This window comes from Sminthopsis crassicaudata, chromosome 6 (assembly GCF_048593235.1).
Source record: "Sminthopsis crassicaudata isolate SCR6 chromosome 6, ASM4859323v1, whole genome shotgun sequence".
In the NCBI taxonomy this organism is placed as follows: Eukaryota; Metazoa; Chordata; class Mammalia; order Dasyuromorphia; family Dasyuridae; genus Sminthopsis; species Sminthopsis crassicaudata.
Window position 1 is genome coordinate 243,344,552 of NC_133622.1, and position 21,708 is coordinate 243,366,259.

Here is a 21,708-nt window from a genome sequence, read left to right on the forward strand (position 1 = left end):
ATACTTCATGTATTCATATAACATGAAAAGTTCTCAAAATGGGGAGACCTAGCAGAAGAAATCAAAAGCACAGAAGAGTCCATTATCATCCCTGTCATTTTGTCTGCTTTTTTGGTTGCCCCAAAAATTGTATTCAGTGAGCCTGTCGAAAAAGAACTGACAATACTTTTATTTAGCTCTAAAAAGCAACCATTATATCAGCCTACACAATGGTCTGCTGAACAAATATTAAACAGAGATACAATATAGGAGCAATAATAGAATAGTGACCTCTCCCAGGAGTGTGTCTGTCTGAAGTCTGTTAAATATCAAAAGAGAATAATAAAAAAGTTTCCATATTTATGTGTATTTAATATATATGTAATATATATATGTGTGTACATAGATAAAGAAATAGAGAGCAAATGGTAGTTTTGGATAGAGTATCAAGTCTGGAATTAAAAACTCTCATCTTCATGAGTTCAAATTCAGCCTCAGACATTTACTAGTTGTGTGATACTGGGCAAGTCACTTAAATCTGTTTGCCTCAAGTTTCCTTATCTATAAAATGAGCTGGAAAAGAAAATGACAAACCACTTTAAGATCTCTGCTAAAAAAAAACAAATAAACAAACAAACAAAACAAACAAACAAAAAAAGAAAAACACTAAATTGGATAAAGAGAAGTTGGACACAACTGATTAACAACAAAAGATATATTAATAGCAAATGCTACTATTGTTGAAAGCTTCCTTAAAATCCTAAAATACTCAGAGAATATTTAGAACAATTTCAGTCTGAAGGGTATATTGATCCTTGGTACAATACCCCCAAAAAATGGCTTTCCAGCCTTTGCTTGAATACCCTTAAATGATAGGATCTCATGAGACTGACTTTGCCATTGTTCATGAAATATTCCCCATCAACATCATCCTTCATTATGGGATCATAAGCCTGAGGTAGTTCTTTGGATGTGATCTAGCTCAATCCATTCTTCCCAAATTAAGAAACTGAAGCCAGAAGCTTAAGGGCCCAGAGCTAGCAAGTCATGGAGTTGCAATGGGTCCCCTGTTGCTCTTATTCCCAATCCAGAACTCTTTCCACTGCATCTCAATTATTGCTCACTTTTCTGAGCCTCTACATGAGTTTTCACTATGCAATTTAGCACTTAATTTCATTGGCTTCAAATTATTCAAGAATGACTTCATGTGGGATAGTCTCAGATCCCCAAGCAGATGGTAAATTCTCTAAGAGTACAAACCACTTTCTTCCATTTCTTTTGTATCTCACAAAGTATAGAACTTTGCATGTGATAAAAAGAGCCCAACTTTAATTGGAAAGCATGAGAACCAGAGCAGAAATGTACTACCTGTTATGTTTTGGCGAGTAACTTTAACTCTTAAATTTCTGAATGAGTTGGCAGGGATGTCAGATGCTACTAGTCCAACTCATGTAAAATAAATTCCCACTATAATATGCCAACAAGTGGCCATCCAATCTCTACTTGAAGGACTCCGAGGGCAGAGAACCTCTCCCCTTTTGAGACAATCCAATCTGCTTTTTTAGGAAGTAATTTCTTCTGAAATTAGGCTTAAATTTCAACCTCAGTCTAATTTAATGTAAATTGGGAATGATTTTATGTCTATAGGAAGTAAGAAATGAATATTTGTTTTTTTTAATGTCACACAGTAGCATAGTCAATATATCCTCTCAACTAAAATGGGTGTAGAAAGTTGTTTGAAGAGAAAAGCTTATGATTCAATGATAAAAGAGAAAAGAAGCAACTGGGCAGGAATTAGAGAATCTGGATTCAAATCCTGCTTCTGATGCTTCCTGACTGTTACTTTGGGTAAGTCAATTAACTCCTTGAACCTCAGTTTCTTCATCAGTAAAATGAGAAAGTTGGACTAGATGACCTCCAAGAGCTTCTCCATCTCTAAATCTGTGGTCTTATGAACCTCATGATAAAAGAGTGAAAAGATCACTGAGAGTACACTGGTTGCAATATACAGGGAAAGGTCAGTTAAGATGTGACAAAGCACTTGCCATGTGACCTAGGCTCAGTCTAGAAATGTATCACCCTTATGAGAGTCAGAAAGCATAGAGAACTTAGTACATAAAATTAGAATCAGAAAGGAGATTTGCACACTGAATATCTGAGCTGGAAGAGAACATAGAACTTAGACTATCAGAAACAGAAGGGGGCTTAGAGTGTTAGAACAGGAAGAGATTTCCCAACATGGAATGTCAAATCAGGAAGGAAACAGAGTAGAGAACACAGAATGTCAGAGTTGGAACACTTCCCCATCTGTAGCAACAAGGCTGCCCCTGTTGATCTTTTATGTTTTTATCTTCCTTATGATCATTCAAATTGTCTCTTTTCCAATACCGTGGATGGGAAACTTCCATCTATCATATATTTATTTTCTTAATATTAAAATACCCTCTTAGATCAAGAAATTGAGATTCAGAAAAGTAAGGTCTCAATAGGCAGACAGGAAGCTGACCCTGAGTAAGCACAGAGACTTCCTCAGGATCAAGAAGGCATTGAAAGTAAAGAGGCAAGGGATCAGGCTCCAACTGTTAAGCCTCTGGCATGGTATGTTTGAGGAACAGGGACCTTACTTGCATGGGTCAGAAGCTAGCTAAGTCAACAATTATTCTGTAGCAGGCTACAGAGAAAAGAAAAAGGGAAAAAAGAGGCTACTCTCTTGCCCTCCTTACATTTTAATTAGTCAAACAGATAATAATCAGGAATAGTCAGACGCCAGAGAGCAGGCCAGAATCCAGGCCAACAATCATGAGGCCCAGGATGAGCAAGAAGGAAGAGGACAAAGCAAAGAACAGATTTTAGGATGAGCAGGAAAACTGAAAAGAACACCGAGAGAGGCTTCCTGGAAAGATGGAACCAACCCCAAAATGGCACGGTGATGAACAGATGGGAGTATCTTGGTGCTATGTAACTGTCCCCAGTGGGAAGTGGGAGGCAAACCCAAAGAGACAGGAAGGCCTTGAATCCTCTGAATGGCCTATGTAATTGTTAAGAAAGGTGACGCAGAGAGGCTGCAAACAGCAAGCAACAGATTCTATTCTTGAATTTGTTGATAGGAAACTGGTTTAGGGAGGAAAACACTTCACTAGAATTGGGAAATCTGAGTTCAACCCCCAACACAGCTCATGAGATATAGGACAAATCACGCCCCCTGTAAAATTCGATTTTCTGATTTGTGAAATGAAAGAGTTGGACCTCTAGAGTCCCTTACAGTTTTAACATCCTGAGTTCCGAAGATCCTTCCCAGCTCTGATATTCAATGTTCCATGAGCCCTCCCAGTTTTGACACTTTGAGTTCTAAGGTTCCTTCCAGCTGTGACATCCCGAGTTCTAAAGTCCTTCCTGAACTCTAAGCTCCCATACTCCATTGCTAAGGCTGCTTTCCAGTTCTAACATCCTATGATCCTACAACCTTAAATGCATTTGCTAAAAAGCACCTGGTAACACTTTAGATAGAGCACTGGGACTTGCGTCAAGAGAATTAGAGTTCAAAAATGGCCTCCGATTTTTACTAGTCTCCCTGAGAAAGTGACTTTGTTTCTTAGTTTCCTCAGCTATAAAATGGGAAGAATAACAGCACCCACCTCTCAGTATGTTAGATCAGAGGAGATAATATTTATAAATCACTTAGCAAAATACCTGAAACACAGTAGGCACCAATTAAATGTTCCTTTTCTTCCTTCTTCTCACATAATATTCCCAATTTCTATTGCCAAAGTGGGACCAATTATTCAGGTCCCAAAGATCCACCTAGCACCACAGGAATACCTGATGTCAAAGAGAATCAGATGAACTGACCACCTTACTCCATTCAAACTAGTTTAAGTGAAATCAGCTGGTCTGAGAGGGCCTCTTTTCACTTAACCCAAAGAAAAGCAAAAAACCCTAAGCCTGATTTCACCTGTTTGTGATCATTACAAGAGAAGGAAGAAAGATGCTTAAATCAGAATCAAAGAATTTCAGAGTTTTACTGCAGAGGTCATTACATCAAAAGAAATTCTCTCTAGAACATACCTAGCAAGCAGTTCTCCAGCTTCCACCAAAAGACCTCCGGTAATGAGCAATTTGAATCTTCTGTGGGAGCTCATTCTGCCTTTTGGACAGCATGACGCTAACCTCTGCCTCTGGGTAACTCCTAGGTTAGCGGTCTTAGTTATACCATCTGGGACTGATGAGAGAACTCTAGGCCTCTTTCACTTGGTAGCCCTTTCAAACATGCCAAAGCAGCTCTCATAGTCACCGCAAGTCTTCTCTTCAGCAGTAAGCATCTCTTGCTCCTGCATTTGTTCCTCATGTAGCTTGACCTCAGGTCCCGTCACTATCTTGGTTCCTTCCTTTTGGAGGCTACTCCTCTTCCTCAGTGCCCTCCCTAAAATAAAGTTCTCAGAAACAAGCACATGATTGCAGGGACATTGAATGAGGACAGATTACAACAGAGCTCTTGCCTTGTTAATCACTCTTCCTTGATTAATCCACTAAAGACTGGGTTAGTTTTTCATCTGCCATGCAACTGTTGACATGGATTGAACTTTGGAGAACTGTTTATTCTTTCCTGAAGTGCTTGACCATACATGGAACCATTCTGGTTTGAGGGCAGCTATATAGTGGGCAGTCCCAGAGTCCTCAGCAATCTGTACTTTTCCTGATCATATCCCTGAATGTGGTGGTTGGTCACTCACAGTTTCTAAGTTTTAGTTAGCCACATGAAGAAGGAAGCTACCCAGGTTCAAGCTTAAGGCTTCAGTCCCAGAAGTCCAGAGCAGGGCTTCTCAAACTACGTCTCGCGGGCCAGATGCGGCCACTGGGTTATGGCAAATGGGCTGACAGAGTGTGAGTTTTAACTATAGTCTGGCCTTCCACCAGTCTGAGGGACAGTGAACTGGCCCCCCATTTAAAAAGTTTGAGGACCGCTGATCCAGAGCAATCAGAATCATAGAATTAGAACTGGAGAAGACTTTACAGAACGTCTAATCTCACATATTCAAATTACAGCTAAGGAAACTGAAGCCCTTAGAGGGTAAGCGATTTTTTTTTTCCAGGGTCACAGAGTTTGTTTGTGTCAGGGACAGGTTTGTGTCATAGGATTTGAAGCCATTTCTTTTTAACTTCAAGTCCATTACTCTACTCATTCCATTACCCTACCTCTCAAAACCATGAGCTTGTCTCCTCACATAGCCATTTGATATACTCTGAGTCCACTCTCTGGTTTGCCACTTGTTCAATCATAAAGAAACAAGGGGTTCTGGGATTTCTCTTTGTCTGTTTAATCATTCAAAAATGGCGCCTTAATTGAGTCAACTCAGTAACCTGATAAGAAATGCTAGAGACAAATGTCAGTGAGCACATATTTCTCTTCCTTTTTCTCCATCTTTAATCATGTTCTTTATTTTCTCTCTTCTTTTCCCTATTCCCCTTGTTTCCCTTCCACATGTTTTAACGCATTCTGATCTCTATATAAGCCAGTTCATATTGGGCTTGCCAGCCCTGGCTCTCTGTCCATGGTTGTCTGTTTTTATTCCTTTCCTAACGGCCGGCCCTAAACGGCTCCTCATCCTTCCCTTTTTTCTGTCTTCCCCTTTCTGTCCCTGCCTCTCCTTTCTCTTACCCTCTCCCTGTTAATAAGATCTTGTGGGTGGCTACAGAGTCTCCCAACTGTGTTTTCTTTCCCCTTCTCTCTCATCTTGGTGGGGTCTGTAGCCAGCTCTGCTGTTGCTCAGAGATGTGGAGGCAGTTGCTAAGAGACAGTGAAACGTCAGTACCTGGCCCTCGAGGAAAAAAAGAGAGAGAGAAAGAGGGAGAGAGGGAGGGGGAGGAGGGAGCCAGGAAGGGGAGGGAGACCTGGCTGAAGCCACACACTCCAGCAGCTTTGGTACCAGCTGAGTTTCAAGAATAGGCTTTGGGGTGCTCTGAACTTTCCTCTGAGCGCCCCTGTCTCTCGGCCCATCTCAGAGAAGAGGGCTTGAAAGGGACGGAAGGAGAACGCCTCAGGAGGTGCTGGCCAGGGAGCCCGGAGACATGGAGGAGGAGAGGGAGGGGGAGGGAAAGAGAAAAGGAGGGAAGGAAGGCAAGCTGTTCTCCTGAAACAACCTGGGATTCCAAGAGGGAAATCCTTGTCTGCCTCCACACTGAATGCAGCGTTCCTGGGCCAGAGTGAGTAATTGCTTTAGGGGATACAGAGTGAGAAGAAGGGTAGGGGTAAGGGGGGCACCTGGGAGACCCTGGGGCTGGGAGGATTAAGGCTGGAGATGGGGTCATTTTCTTGTATCAGGAATTGAGGTTGGGAGGAAGGCAGGGGGGATTGATGCTGGGGTGGAGGGTGAGGAGACAGACCCAAAGTGTCTCAAGGGGAAGGGGTGAGAAAGGTGGTCTAAGGCCACCCATGTACTATGTTATTGCTGTCTGGGAAGGGAGGCTAGCAGGTGCAGGGAGTGGGGGTGGGGAGCATTCATGGAAAAGGATGCTGGGAGTAGGGGTGTGTACAGTGTGTGAAAGATGGTGGGGGAAGGTCCGGCTGAGTGTTTGAGAGGCAACTAGAGGCAAAGATGTCAAAGGAGGTGAGTAAGAGGAAGGGCAGGCAGCTTGGGATAGAGGCAAAGGGTAGATCAGGAGGGGGACGAGTGAAAGGGGTTCTGGGAGGGAATACCAAGGTTCTTCTGGGATGATGACAGCCCAGCCCTAGTGGGTGTGTTATAGAAGAGGCAGGTGTGTGTTTGTACTAATGGGGGGGGGAGCCATAGAAGTAATGGTCCACAGGATTTCAGTGTGATGGGTGGGTTGGGGTCACTAGAGGGGAGGGAGGTTTTCTAGCAACTCCACCATTTGCAGAAGGGGTCCAAGGTTGGAAAAGCCCAGAGCTAAGGGGTATGATGTCAGCATCATCCTTTGAGATGGAGCCATAAAGTGAAGGGCATGGAGAGGGAAGGGAGGAGGAGGAGGAGGAAGAGCCCATGCGAGGAAGGCCATAGCAAATGTCTTCTTTCCTGAGCCCTCTGCTAAGCATCTGCTCTTCCAATCTTGTTGGCAGATGATGCAGTGGGGACTTCTAACCACTCCCTGCTGAATACAGGAAAAGAACACGGGACTAGGAGCAAGTTCCCAGTTAAGCACGGCATTGACTTAGAGGGAAAGCTTCGGATTGTCCCTTTGGTGACTTCACCTGTGGTCTTGGCTCTTCGGGATTCGTGGGCTAGCCAAACCTCCCCAAGAACACACAGACAGAAGTCATCTTCTCAGGCGAGTGTTTTTCTGCTCCTGTACTCCTTAGTCCAGGAAACGTTTCCCTTGCAAAGGGCCTGCCACCTTCTGGTGGGACCCATGGAGACCCACTTCAACCTGGGCATCCTTCCCAGGAGGCTAATCCCTTGTCTCTCTTTGATTATTAAATATCTCCACAAGATGGGTTCTGCAGCCCTGAGTGCTAGGATTCAAAGGACTGGATTTGCCCCTTAGGAGATTTCAGAGGCTCAGAGTAAAGGCTGGGACTCAGCTAGGGGTGGGGAAGGTGCCAGATTGAACCTTCAGCCCTCCCCCTGTTTCCCCAGTCAGACGTTTAACCAAGAATATCTTGGGATCTTTGAGGATTTTCAATGGCCCAGAGTATCCCGGGGCACAGTTTCAAGGACTGCTGCCAGCTGGTCCCACTGGATGTCTCCCTTGGTTTCTACGCTCTTGCCCATCTTCCCCAAACCCCCGGAGCCTTGGCTGAGCCTCCCTGCGGTCCCACCAGGTGCCACCAAAGGAACCCTGCCGGTGCTTCTCACCTGGGGAGCCCTTTCATGCTTCCCATGCTCCCGGGCCGGCCAGAGCCAATGACAGTCCGTGGACAGAAGCCCCACCTCCCCCAGCCCCTGGCCACAATGTAGCTGCCTTCTGGCCCCAGTGACTATTCTCTGAGCCTTAGGGTGATGGGCTCCTCTTGGTCATGCTGCTGCTGGCAGAGGACTGAAATGGGCCCCGTTGGGTCCCAGCTGGTCCGACCGTGCTCTCTGAAGCCAGCCCTGCTGCTGGCCGCCCTCCTTTTTACGGCAGGGCTGGCCCTGGCCGATGCCGTCGCCAGCTGCCCGGTCCTGTGTACCTGCCGCAGCCAAGTGGTCGACTGCAGCAGCCAGCGCCTTTTCTCTGTGCCTCCTGACCTCCCACTGGACACTCGAAACCTCAGCCTAGCCCACAATCGCATCGCCACCGTTCCACCGGGCTATCTCACCTGCTATGGGGAGCTCCGGGTGCTGGACCTGCGGAACAACTCCCTGGTCGAGCTGCCCCCTGGGCTCTTCCTCCACGCCAAGAGACTGGCCCACTTGGACCTGAGTTACAACAACTTCAGCCACATCCCTGCGGACATGTTCCTCGAGGCTCAAGGGCTGGTCCGCATTGACCTGAGCCATAATCCCTGGCTGAGAAAAGTCCACCCGCAGGCCTTCCAGGGTCTCTCCCAGCTCCGAGAACTTGACCTCAGCTATGGGGGACTGGCTTTCCTCAGCCTCGAGGCCCTAGAGGGTCTGCCCGGACTAGTGACCCTCCAGATTGGTGGGAACCCCTGGGTATGTGGCTGTACCATGGAGCCCCTCCTGAAGTGGCTGAGAAATAAGATTCAGCGCTGTACAGCAGGTAGGAGATGGGCCGTTTGGGTTGGGTGTGAGGGGGCCAAGATGCCTTGGACGGGGGAAACATACTATTATAGGGCTCTTAGTCCCATTGAACAGGTCCAGGGAGAGAAAGTAGTGTACCCAGGCACACAGACATGGTTTTCAAATTTGAAACCCAATGCTTGAAGAGGGGCCCAGCTGCAAGGATCTTTGACCTTTGTCATGCCTCTTGATGGGCCGGGGAAGTCTATTAACCTTTCTCCAAATAATATACTTAACTGCACATAGGATGACAAAGGAAATCAACTCTATTAAAATAAAGCTATCAAGATGTTTAAAACAAAAAATTCACAGATCAGTGGCTAAGAATCCATTCACCTGAAGCTAGCGGAGTCCTAGAATCATAGACTGAGAGCTGAAGGGGAATTTAGAAGGCATCTGGTCCAACTCCCTCATTTTACAAGGAGGTAAACTGAGGCCCAGAGAGGAAAGGTGATTTCCTCAAGATCAAATGGGTAAGTAGCAGAACCGGGATTTCAGCTGCGCCCCCCACTCCTAAACCAGCCTTCTTTCCTTTGCAATCTGTTGAGCAAGGACAATGGAAAGCAGCCACAAAAGACTCTCCCCCAAGCTTCTAAGTATTGGATTTAAAATGCTATAAAAATGTGAAACCCATTATTGCTATTGGAGCTCTGCCCCAAACAAAGAGAAGTTATTATATTCTGGCTAATAGTCGTATTAGTTCACATTTCTTGAGTACTTTTTCTCACAGCAACCCAGGGAGTTGTGTATTAGCATGTCAAATTGTAGCTAATGTATTAGCACCCCCATTTTCCAGCTGAGGAGGAGCCTGGGATCCCAAAAGGGGAAGTAGCTTGCCAAGAAAATGTTGGAGTTGGGATCAAACCCAGAGGCTACAAATGTAAGACCAATTGTTAGTTTCCAACCCACACTGCCTACCTAAGGCTTTGTGGGGCATAACTGGCAGCTAGGCAGTTAGAATGTGGGGGGGGGGGCGGCTTAAGAGTCAGGAATACTTCCTGGAACTGGAATCCTTTCTCTCACACTTAATATCTGCATGACCCAAGCAAGTCATGTAATCTCTCTTGCCTCAGTTTCCTCATCTGTAAATTGGGAGAATAAGGTCACCTACCTCCAAGAATTGTTTTGAGACTTCACTAAGATAACACAAGTAAATCATCTAGCCATCCTTAAAGGGCTCTACAGATGCAGGAGAGTATTATCAAAAGATCTCAGGAGAGGGCTGAGGGACTTGAAAAGAATTTTCTGGGGCTAGGAGGCTAGAATCTGAAAACCCAGAAAATTTAAAAGCAGCACAAAGTTCAAGCTCATTCCCAGTTTCTCCAGAATTTAGGGGCTGAAAGGATGTGGATACAACACCAAATTGAAGTACTAGCCAAGCCAGACGTAGCATAAAATGGATCCAGCTGTGAATGCAGCTACCAGTCACAGCCAAACCTGAGGCACAGCTCCACTAGCAGAATTCTGTGCAGAAAGGCTCAGCCCAGCAGGATCCTGCATTTCTCCAAATCCTGCCCAATGGTCAAACCAGTTGGATATGGCATATGAGCACAGCTATGACTTTCCTGCAGCGTGGGCTAGGAAGCCCCCTGGGAAAGGGTAGAGGAGTCGGGAAAATTCGAGGGAAGCTCTGGGAGCATTGGGTGTGGGTGTGGATGGGCCAGGACCAGAATAGTATGGGGGCCGTGGGTCACGACTACATCTCTTCCACAGAACTGTGGGAGGGAACTCCTTCAGGGCCGAAAATAGCTACAGAACCCACATGTGAGGTTCAGGTGCTTGGGCCAAGCAGCAATGGGGCTACATTAGGGGATACAGAGAGAAGGGATGGATGGAGCCATTTCAAATATCACACAACTCTAGGAGGTTGTTTCTTTCATATGTTCTTAAATTGATGGGAAAAGCTACAGAAAGCAGGTGTTTGGCAATTATTGGAGAGAATAACAAAGTCCCATTTCTGCTTCTCTTCATTTGTTTTCTGCCTTGCCTGCCCACCAGAGCTTCCAAAAAGAGTGGGGAGGGAACAAGGCCTATCGTGGGCCAGGAACTATATTAGAAGTTTTATAAATATTACCTCCTAACATAGAGTCACAGAGCTCTGATGATCCTTAGAAATTCTCTTCCTCATTGGAAGAGTATGGATTCAAGGGAGCAGCTAGGGGGCGCAGTGGATAGAGCACCAGCCTTGAATTCAGGAGGACCCAAGTTCAAATCTGATCTCAGACACTTAACACTTCCTAGCTGTGTGACCCTGGGCAAGTCACTTAACCCCAGCCTCAGGGAAAAAAAAAAAAAAAAATACTCTTCCTTTGAGTATGGATTCAGACCTAGAAGGGGCCTCTGAGGCCATCTGATAGAACCTCCTTATTTTACAAAGAAGGAAACTGAGGGTCAGGAAAATTAAATGATTTACCCAGAGTCACACAGCTAGCAGGTAACAAAAGTGAAATTTGAACCCAGGTCTTCATGACTTTGCCCAATCCAACACTCAATCCAATATGACGCATTGCCTGACTAATTAGAAGACTAAAAAAGTCCCATGTGGCTTAAGCAAAATCACAGAACCAGGAGCAAAGATGAGATTAGAACCCAGGCCCCAGGACAACCATTCTGTCTTTCTTTATACCACACTTCCTGATGCCATTAACCTTGGAACTCTATATCCCCCTTTCTTTCTGAGCTCCCATTTCTCCTTCTTGATGTATCTCCTGATCTGGCCAAATACAGGTGACCCCATGATAGGCCTGATAAAGCTACCCTACCTCTAAGGATAATGTTGCTAAATCCAGAAAGATCATATGAAATAATTAGTAACATGATATATAAAGTGATTTTTTAATCTAAGATTATTGATGTCAATAATGATGAAGACTTTTCAAGGGACAGTGGCCTGATATTGTGGGGCAAATTTTTTGACCTGAGTACCCCATATAGGGAAAATAAGTTGATATGATGATGTTAGGGGATGGTGTGCCTCTTTGCCTCAGTTTCCTCATCTGTGCAATTTAAGAAAATTAAAGTGGCGCAAAGTCCAAAGTCCAAGCTGCTCTCCAATTTTCCAGAATTTGGAGGTTGAAAGTACTGCCCAAGCCAGTGTGTATTAATTCACTGTGTGACCTCTGAAGGTCATACTGTGGATTCAAAAGCAACCACAGAAGGAAGAGGGGCAACCCTTTCCCATGGGGAGCTCAAAGGCAACTCAAAATTTGCTCCTTAATAGTAGAAAGTGCCAGCCACCCTGACTAAAGATGGCAGCACTTTGCCATGAGTCACCTAATTGACATGTAAGAAGCACAGACTTTGCCACTGGGGAGCCCCTGCTACAGGCTAAAGTGGAAGAGCACTGGGGCCCCCAGAGATTAGGGGACCTCTCCCTGTGATCAAAAGGCTTCTCTGCTTTCTCTTTGCAGATTCCCAGCTGGCCGAGTGCCGAGGCCCCCCAGAAGTGGAGGGTGCCCCACTGTTCTCCCTCACAGAGGAAAGCTTCAAAGCTTGTCACCTGACCTTGACCCTCGATGACTACCTATTCATTGCCTTTGTGGGTTTCGTGGTCTCCATAGCTTCTGTGGCCACCAATTTTCTCCTGGGGATCACGGCTAACTGCTGCCATCGTTGGAACAAGGCAAGCGAAGAGGAAGAGATCTGACTCAGTTTCTCTGGTCTCCCTCCATGTTGCTAAGTGCTGCTACCCCCGACGATGCTAGGCCGGCAAGGAGGAGATCATGGGCCCCATTCCATGCCAGCTCCATGGCTTCCCTCCCTCCAACCACTGTCACTGTTAAAATGAGATTAGTCATCAGGAGCTGATGCCAATGGTCTACCAACCCTGATGCCAATCTGCCAGCTATTGGCTCTGCTGACTCCTGATAGCTGAAAGCTCAGAAACCTTCGATGCTAACCCTTTCCCATGCCATTAGCCCATTAGGCTGCCTCCTACCCAGCTACTGCCACCAAGAGAGAAAACCCTTTCCTGGCTTTTGCCAGTCTCATTTCTCCATCCATTGAAAGATTAAAGTAATCACCCAGAATCTGGCTCTTCTCAAAGCCCCATTTCCTATCCTCCCCACTGGGAGCTCTAACCCCTCGGGGAGTTGGCCAGGCCATCCTGGGACTCTTGCCCATGTAAACTACATAGGGCGAAGAACTCTGTCAGTGAAGGACAGAACTGTAACTAAGATGGGGCAATCAGAATATGTCCCCAGTGTACCAAAATGTAAAAGGTACAGCCAGCATTATACTTCAGCAGCATAAATACAACTGAACTTAGCAACTAGTTAACAGGAATAATCAATTAAAATATACCACTGATATTACAATCTATCCTCCTTCCCCAAAACTAAATTTGTCTTCAAAATTTAACTTAAAGATAGATTTTGGGAGGCTTCCTCCAAGTTTACCCCAGCCCCTAGACTTGCTAGTTATGACTCTGGTAAAGGTGATAGAGGAGATAGACATGGAATGGAGATGGAGGTGGGGGGGAGGCAACAGAAAGAGGAACCTAGGTCATAAAGTTAGCCACTTTACTCTCACTTGTTAAGTGGGACATTTTCCTGAGAAGCCCCCCCCCCCCCCCGTAAGTTTCTCCCAGTGGCTGATCTCACTTTCTATTCATTTTGATTAGAGATTAACTTAAACCCCTTATTGGATTAACCAAATCCAACAAACAATTAAAGAGCCTCACCAGTTTAGAGGAAAGTGATACTGATGCAAAGATAAAGTGAAAGTCCTTCTGGCCTTCAAGGGGTTTACATTCTACTGAAATGAGGTAAACAGTTGAGTACCCACGGGCTAATTGGGGGAGAAGAGGGAATGCTAATGACTGAGGTCATCCAAAAAGGTTTCCAGAAGTCTTATGAGTTGAGTCTTGAGCAAAACTGAAGGGTTCTTCTAAGGGGCAGAGGCCAGTAGAGAACAAATCTGGCAAGGGAGGGATGGAAGAGATGATGGCAGTCAAAGCAAAGGCATTGAGATGGGAAATAGAATAAGGAACTGGAAAAGAATTAGGTGGTGATTTTGTTCGGATAGTGGGGAGGGAGATAGTAAGAAGATGAAAACTGGGGCAGCTAGGTGGCACAGTGGATAGAGCATTAGCCTTGAATTCAGGAGGATCTGAGTTCAAATGTGGTCTCAGACACTTAACACTTCCTGGCTGTGTGACCCTGGGCAAGTCACTTAACCTCAGCCTCAAAAAAAAAAAATAAATAAATAAAAAATAAAAAATAAAAATAAAAAGAAGATGAAAACCTGGAAAAGGAGATTGGAGCCAAATTTTCAATGGCTGGAAAGCATTAAATGCCAAATTGAGGAGTTAGTATTTGGTCCTAAAGGTGATCCTTGAGCAAATGAGTGGCATGGGCTAATGCAGAGTGAGTTAAATTTATAGACCTAGTTTAAGGAAGATAGGTCCGAGGAGCATATTCTGGAGAGCCATTCACCTAGTCCACAAGACAAGTATTTCCTAAGCACTTGGGAAATACAGTATCCTAGGCATTGCATATCCCTAAACGCTGGTCATGCTGTTCTGCACACAGTAGGCTTTTAACAAATGTTTGCTGCTCTCTTTATTGATTGGAACACTAAGTCACAGCCCTTGAGATTCAAACAATGGAAACAGGTGAGCATAGAGAATGGAGCCTGGGGCAGCTAGGTGGTGCAGTGGATAGAGCACCAGCCTTGAATTCAGGAGGACCCGAGTTCAAATGTGATCTCAGACACTCAACACTTCCTAGCTGTGTGACCCTGGGCAAGTCACTCAATCCCAGCCTCAGGAAAAAAAAAAAAGAGAGAGAGAGAGAATGGAGCCTAAGAATGCTCAGGCATGGGTACCACTAGTTCAGTGAGCCAGGGATACTGCCCATCCCAACATTCCCAGGTTCTATGCTCACCAGGACCAGTGAACATTGTCAAATTGTCCCTTGGTGGATTACAGGCAGACAAGAAATCTATTATAGCACAGGTATCAATAGATCTATCAATAGAGTGAATATTCATTCATTCTCTCAGTGAGCATTTAATGAAGACTTGCTGTGTGCCAGGCATTGCTCCCCATGCTGAGGATACAGAAACAAAAACCCAGTCTCTGTCATCAAAGTGTTTGCCTTCTATTGGAAGAAACATCAAGCATACATCATCTTCTTAAAATGCACACAAAGTAGATATGAAGTCATCTCAGGGAGAAGAAAGTATCAAGTGGAGGCCGGGGAAAGCTGGTAGGAAGATGGGCACGAATCTGTGTGCATCACGAAGATGATTTTAACAGCTGCCTAGGTAATGGGTTTGAAATGGGCAAGACTTAAGACAAGAGACCCATTAGGAAGCTATTGCCATTCTTTAACTGAGAGGCAATGGAGGGCTGAGCTGAGTGGGGAATGGGGACAGAAGAGATGTTGCAGCTAAGATGCTAACTCCCAATAGAACTGGGTACAATAATATCCTGATACAATTTGGTCAACTGAGAAAGCCCCCAATGGCAAAGTGAATCATTCTCTGCCTTAGAAGAGAGTTCTACCCTATTTTTTTTAACTGGTCCTACAATTTCATCAGTAGAGGGAACTCCCATTGAGAAACATCTCTCTGCTGATGCAGGAAGGGGATGAAACATTGCAGACTAAATGAAGCTAAAATGTATGGTAAGGGATGGGATTGCAAGGGACATAGAGACATGGAAGATTCTACATCAGTGCATCCAAGCGCCCCTCCTATCGAGATTCAGCAACTTGGCAGAACTGACTGGATGGAATTATCCCATAAGAGGCTGTGGGGCCAGTCCCATTTCTGTGACTTGCTGGCTCCCAAGCACTTCAAGAGAATTTGAGGGGAATGAGAGAGACAGTGCCAACAAGAAGCCCGTCCTCCCCACAGATGCTTTACCTAGAGAAACTGAAAGAGTCAGCAGAGAAATTCCCAGAATTTAGAGAAAAGAACTCAACAGAGACAATACTCTATTGGAATCCCTTAATCTCAGTTCCCGACATCCAGAGCTGAGGATCACTGTCTTCCTGCCATCACTGGTGAGGCAACTCTTTTGACTGCTCGGTTCTCTTGTTAGAGCCTGTAATATTCTAGATGAGAGACTCTAGTATTCTATGGGATGACCTTTTCAAAACAACGCTACTAATGCAAACAGTTAAGACCTCCCCACATGGGGAATATTTCATAGAAATCTATAACCATCTTCTAGAGACCTTTGTTTGCTGATATATGGCTAATGTATCTCAAGACATGTATGTTTTTGTTTGTTTGGGTTTTTTTTTTTTTGTTTTGTTTTGCTCTGTTTTCCATAGAACTAGGACCAAACAAGATGCCAAGTGCCACTTGAGGTCAGATGCACTTCTCGGCCTGTATTTTTCTGTCTCCATCAGTGGCAAAGCTAAGGGTGAACTTTTATGAACAGGATAGATGCCTTTAAGAAGCAGATACTTTTCCAGCTGTGGAAATGTTCTGAAACATGTGCACATGTGCGCACACACACACACACACACACACACACACACACACACACACACGAACCATAGTGTAGCAAGAAAGGACACTGGACCCAGAGCCAAGGGAAAAGCTGGGTTCTGTTCTTAGCTCTGCTGCTAATTAGCTATGTAATCCAGAGTGAATTATTTTCCCCTCTCTGGATCTGTTTTCCCATCTGTAAAATGAATGGAGTAAAAGCTAGATTTTTGCTAAGGTCCCTTCCAGCTCTAATAGTCTGGGATTCCCAAGAAAATGGTGGAACTCAGTAAGCATGAGGCTTGTTCTTCCTCTCCAGAGCCCTTTTCCTTTCCAATAAATTGCCTTCCATCTCTTTGCTGGGGCTCTCCCAAAACACAAAAATATGTTGAAGAAAAAAATCTCTTAAAGGCAATGTAGCAATCCTGGTCACAACTGTTCCAATTGCCCTGGTGATAAACATCCTTGGTGGTCTTCCCACAAGGCTTCATTTTCATTTTTTTTTTACAGATTGATTTGTTTGTAACTCTGTGTGTATACGTGTCTATGTAAGGTTTAAAATGTATCTGGCTCCACTCTTGATGGGGCCAAGCTCCCCCGGGGGAGCTGAGCTCAGGTCTCCTGCACTGTTTTCTGGTATGTTCCTTGCTGCTGTTGTGTTTTCTGATATGCCAAAGTGGGGCTTGAAGGCCTCAACTAACTTGCATGAGGTGGAATTGGCCCCTCAGGAAGAAAAGAAAGAAAGGAAGGGAGGGAGGTGGGGGAAGGAAAGAAACAAGGAAGGAAGGAGGCAAGCTGGAATAAAGGAAGGAAGGAAGAGAGGGAAGGAGGGAGGATGGAAGAGAGAAAGAAAGAAGGAAAGAGGGAAGCAGGAAGGAAGGAAGGAAGGAAAGAAGGAAGGAAGGAAGGAAGGAAGGAAGGAAGGAAGGAAGGAAGGAAGGAAGGAAGGAAGGAAGGAAGGAAGGAAGGAAGGAAGGAAGGAAGGAAGGAAGGAAGGAAGGAAAGAAGGAAGGAAGGAAGGAAGGAAGGAAGGAAGGAAGGAAGGAAGGAAGGAAGGAAGGAAGGAAGGAAGGAAGGAAGGAAGGAAGGGCAAGACAGAGAGAGGGAGGGAAAGAAGGAGAAAAATCTAAGAAAGAAAGAAAGAAAAGAAAGAGAAAAGAAAGGCATGCAGGAAGAAAGTAAAAAGAGAAAAGATGGAAGGAAGAAAGAAAAAAGAGACAGAGACAAAGACAAAGAAAGGAAGAGAAAAGAGGAAGAAAGAGAAAGAAGGGGAGAAAAGGAGAAAAGAAAAAAGAGGAAGAGAGAGAAGGAGAAAGAGGGAAGGAAGGAAGGAAGGAAGGAAGGAAGGAAGGAAGGAAGGAAGGAAGGAAGGAAGGAAGGAAGGAAGGAAGGAAGGAAGGAAGGAAGGAAGGAAGGAAGGAAGGAAGGGAGGGAGGGAGGGAGGGAGGGAGGGAGGGAGGAAGGAAGGAAGGAAGGAAGGAAGGAAGGAAGGAAGGAAGGAAGGAAGGAAGGAAGGAAGGAAGGAAGGAAGGAAGGAAGGAAGGAAGGAAGGAAGGAAGGAAGGAAGGAAGGAAGGGAGGGAGGGAGGAAGGAAGGAAGGAAGGAAGGAAGGAAGGAAGGAAGGAAGGAAGGAAGGAAGGAAGGAAGGAAGGAAGGAAGGAAGGAAGGAAGGAAGGAAGGAAGGAAGGAAGGGAGGGAGGGAGGGAGGGAGGGAGGGAGGGAGGGAGGGAGGAAGAAGGAAGGAAGGAAGGAAGGAAGGAAGGAAGGAAGGAAGGAAGGAAGGATGGCTCTAGAAATCTTGAACAGAGTCAGACTCTTTCCCCCTTCTTCACTATCTCCCTCCCTCCCTCATTCTCTTCTCCCATTCTTCAAGGACCCATTTAGGCTAAAGAAGGGTCCTTCATGTTAGACTACAGGACATCAAACAAAGTTCTACATGGCCAGCAAGGCCTGAGGGCCAATGAAGCAACCTGATCTGCAAATTTTCCATTCCCAACCACTCCATTCTCAATCTAGAACCATCTTCACTTATTCCTACAGTGCATCTCCAAAAGAACTGTACAGGAACAGACAAGCGTGAGTGATGCACCTTAGGGATTGGCCCTAAGCAGATGAGGGGTTTGGGGCATCTGTAGGTAGTCATTTGCCTTCAGAATTGGGGGAGATCCACAGCAGTTCCATTATGACCAACCAGAGACCCTTATTTTCATGCCCTTACTCTACATCTTCCCTGCATCCTTCCACAAGCATGGAATTGCCTGGAAGCTCTCCAAGAAGGAGCGATTCGCCAGCGCCATTTTCTTGCATTCACTCCTCATGGTCCTGTCTTCTAAAGGCCAGAGGAATCTAATTGCCCTCTTTTAGAAGATACAGAGAGGAAGCGAGCAATGTAAGATGAGAGGTCTTTCCTTGCCCCCTGCCTATTGACCATCGATCTGGCTCCTGGAGAGTAGGGCTTTCAGCTTTTCTAACCACTGTCTCATGATGTGCGATGTCTGTGGGTGGGAGGGGGGACGGGAAGATGCCAATCTTTGTACGGAGACAATTTTATAACCGTGGACTTTTGTAACTGTGAAAATTTTTTTCATAAATGTACATTAATAATAAAGAATGAATAGTTTAACAAAGAGTCTGGAAGGACATAAAAGAGGATAAAAAAGGGGGAGGAATAATCATAAGGATTGACTGTTTATACAGCATTCCAATATTGAAAAATCACAAAACCTATGGAAGGTAGCAGGAAACTGAATTCAAATTTGACCTCAGACACTCACTAGCTATATGATCCTGGATGTGATCCTTTTTTTGTGGTATTTTTTTAAATTAATTTTATAATTATAAAATTTTTGACAGTATATATGGATGAGTAATTTTTTATAACATTATCCCTTGTATTCATTTTTCCAAATTTTCCCCTCCCTCCCTCTACTCCCTCCCCTAGATGACAGGCAATCCCATACATTTTACATGTGTTACAATATACCCTAGATACAATATATGTGTGTAAATACCATTTTCTTATTGCACGTTAAGTATTGGATTCCGAAGGTATAAGTAACCTGGGTAGATAGACAGTAGTGCTAATATTTTACATTCACTTCCCAGTGTTCCTTCTCTGGGTATAGTTATTTCTGTCCATCATTGATCAACTGGAAGTGAGTTGGATCTTCTCTATGTTGAAGATTTCCACTTCCATCAGAATACATCCTCATACAGTATTGTTGTTGAAGTGTACAGTGATCTTCTGGTTCTGCTCATTTCACTCAGCATCAGTTCATGCAAGTCTCTCCAAGCCTTTCTGAATTCACTGGATGTGATCCTTAACCCCAATTGCACATACATACACGTAATAGGGCATAGTACCTCAAGAAGATCAAGTCCTCCCTCTGACACATTCTATGTGACCATAGCTCTTTCAGTGCCCCCATTCCAACAACTCTCTAAGTCTACAAGTTGCCAAAGTGTCGCCATCTGCATTAACAGGAGGAACTTCACCACCAAGAATTCCCTACACCAATTAACCGATCCAGATTCAAAGGATCAGCTTTTAAGCATCTGTTCGACACTTTTGATGTGTCAAATATGGAGTCGATGCTAGGGAGGCAAAGACAAAGGTGAAGGTCTGGAGCTCAAGGAGAATATAAATGCATACATACATATGTATACATATATTTATATATACAAAAGAGACACAAAAGATGGAGAGAGAGGCAAAGACCTAGACGGAGGCAGAAATACAATGATAGAGACACAGAGAGAAAGGAAAAGAGTGACAGATGAGGAAGGCAGGAAGTTGAGAGAAGGCAGAGAAAATGTGTTCTATTTTTTATGTAGATGGAGTAGAGTATTGTATACTAAGGTTTAGATTTTAAAAGTCTACCAAGAGAATAATCAGTTCTGCCTCAGGCAGAAAAGTTCATGTGTGGGTATAAGGGAGTCTATTTCTGGGAAGTGAGAGAACATGTGTATGTGTGGTGTGTGTATGTCTACACAGGCTCATACGTGGGTGTATGCATACACACACGCCTTTTTGTAGGCGTATTTTGTATCTAAAGTTACGCAGAGAACATATGTCAAGTGTGTGTTTGTGTTTTCCCATTGGGGTATCAAAAAAACCCAAGTTAAGAGTGGGCTAATTGTGTTTCACAGACCTAGGCATGTGCCTGCCAGAGAATTAGAACTCAGAAGATTTTATTCCTGAGCTCCACTTAATCATGCAACCAAGGCCTTTCTCCTTACTGAGTCTTAGTTCACTCATACGTAAAAAGAAAGGTAAGAACAGATAACTTCTAGGGACCGTCCAAACTCTTATAATTCTAATCTCTCTGCCCAAGGGTCCCTTCCAGCTCTGACACTCACTTGTTCTATATTTTAGGTTCCTTCCTGCCAAGCATGCAAACTATTCCAAAGACTACAACTCCATTGTCCAAATGCCAAAAGTAAGCTTGCCAAAAAAGACCATTTCATGGAGAACTCACACAGAGCAAGAGTTCATATGCTGGGCAAGAAAAAAATACATAAATAAAGGCTACTTTTAAGATCTTTCTTAAAAACTTTAGAATTGATGACATGACATGAGACACACTGGCCCAGGTATGGCCCAACATGGCGACTTCATCAGGGAAGGTGCCGTGACCTAAAGCAGAATTGGAGTCGCTCAAAAGAAATGCAAGATGCACAGAGTTGGAGAATCCATCCCAAAGGTTCGTAGGAACTAATTGTGACCGATCTGGCTCGTACCAGTCGGATCAGCCAGTTGGATATATTGTAACTTGACTGTAATAACAGTGATGATATTTTGGTGCTATTCAAGAATGGAGGCGCCAACCAACCAACAGGTTCCTTTCAGCTCTGACATTCTAAAGACTTTCCCAGATCTAACATTCTCATAATCTTAGGTCCCTTGAAGTTATAACATTCTGTGTTCTAAGGTACTGCTAAGTCTGCCATTCTACATTCTGTTCCCCCTTGAAATGCAAGTCAACATAGATATGGATATAGATAGATATGTATGTATATATTCTATATTAATGTGTATATACATATATAAGTGTATGTCCATATATGTATGTGTACAGATGTATGTGTGTATGTATTATACATGTATGTATCATGTATGTATAGCACCTTTTATGTACCAAGTATTGAAAGGCAATATAGAAAGAAAAAAGAAGAGAAGAAGAAGAGAAGAAGAAGAAGAAGAAGAAGAAGAAGAAGAAGAAGAAAAAGAAGAAGAAAAAGAAGAAGAAGAAGAAGAAGAAGAAGAAGAAGAAGAAGAAGAAGAAGAAGAAGAAGAAGAAGAAGAAGAAGAAGAAGAAGAAGAAGAAGAAGAAGAAGAAGAAGAAGAAGAAGAAGAAGAAGAAGACACTGAGAACCAGTCAGAATTAAATTCAAACATGACTAGATGTATATGAGCTATGGGACTTCTGGCACTTCACCTCTCATTCCTCTGAGAAAACTCACTAAGACCACAAATTGCAGAGAAAATACTGATCCAAACTTGGTCAATGGACTTCATTCATCCAAGAGGTGCAAAAAAATTGGAGGCAAAAGGAAAAGGGAATGAGGAGGATGAGATGGTTAAATAGTGCCATGGAAACATCAAACACGA

General features: G+C 44.3%; 1 protein-coding gene across 1 annotated transcript; it reads left to right on the forward strand.

Moving 5' to 3' along the window:
• The first annotated feature begins 5,858 nt into the window (after positions 1 to 5,858).
• LRRC55 (leucine rich repeat containing 55) lies at positions 5,859 to 13,215 on the forward strand. The gene is made up of 3 exons (XM_074272919.1): positions 5,859 to 6,180; positions 7,055 to 8,637; positions 12,068 to 13,215. Exons 2-3 carry the CDS (start codon positions 7,935 to 7,937, stop codon positions 12,301 to 12,303), a joined length of 939 nt encoding a protein of 312 aa, XP_074129020.1. The 5' UTR covers positions 5,859 to 6,180; positions 7,055 to 7,934; the 3' UTR covers positions 12,304 to 13,215.
• The last annotated feature ends 8,493 nt before the right edge of the window (positions 13,216 to 21,708 follow it).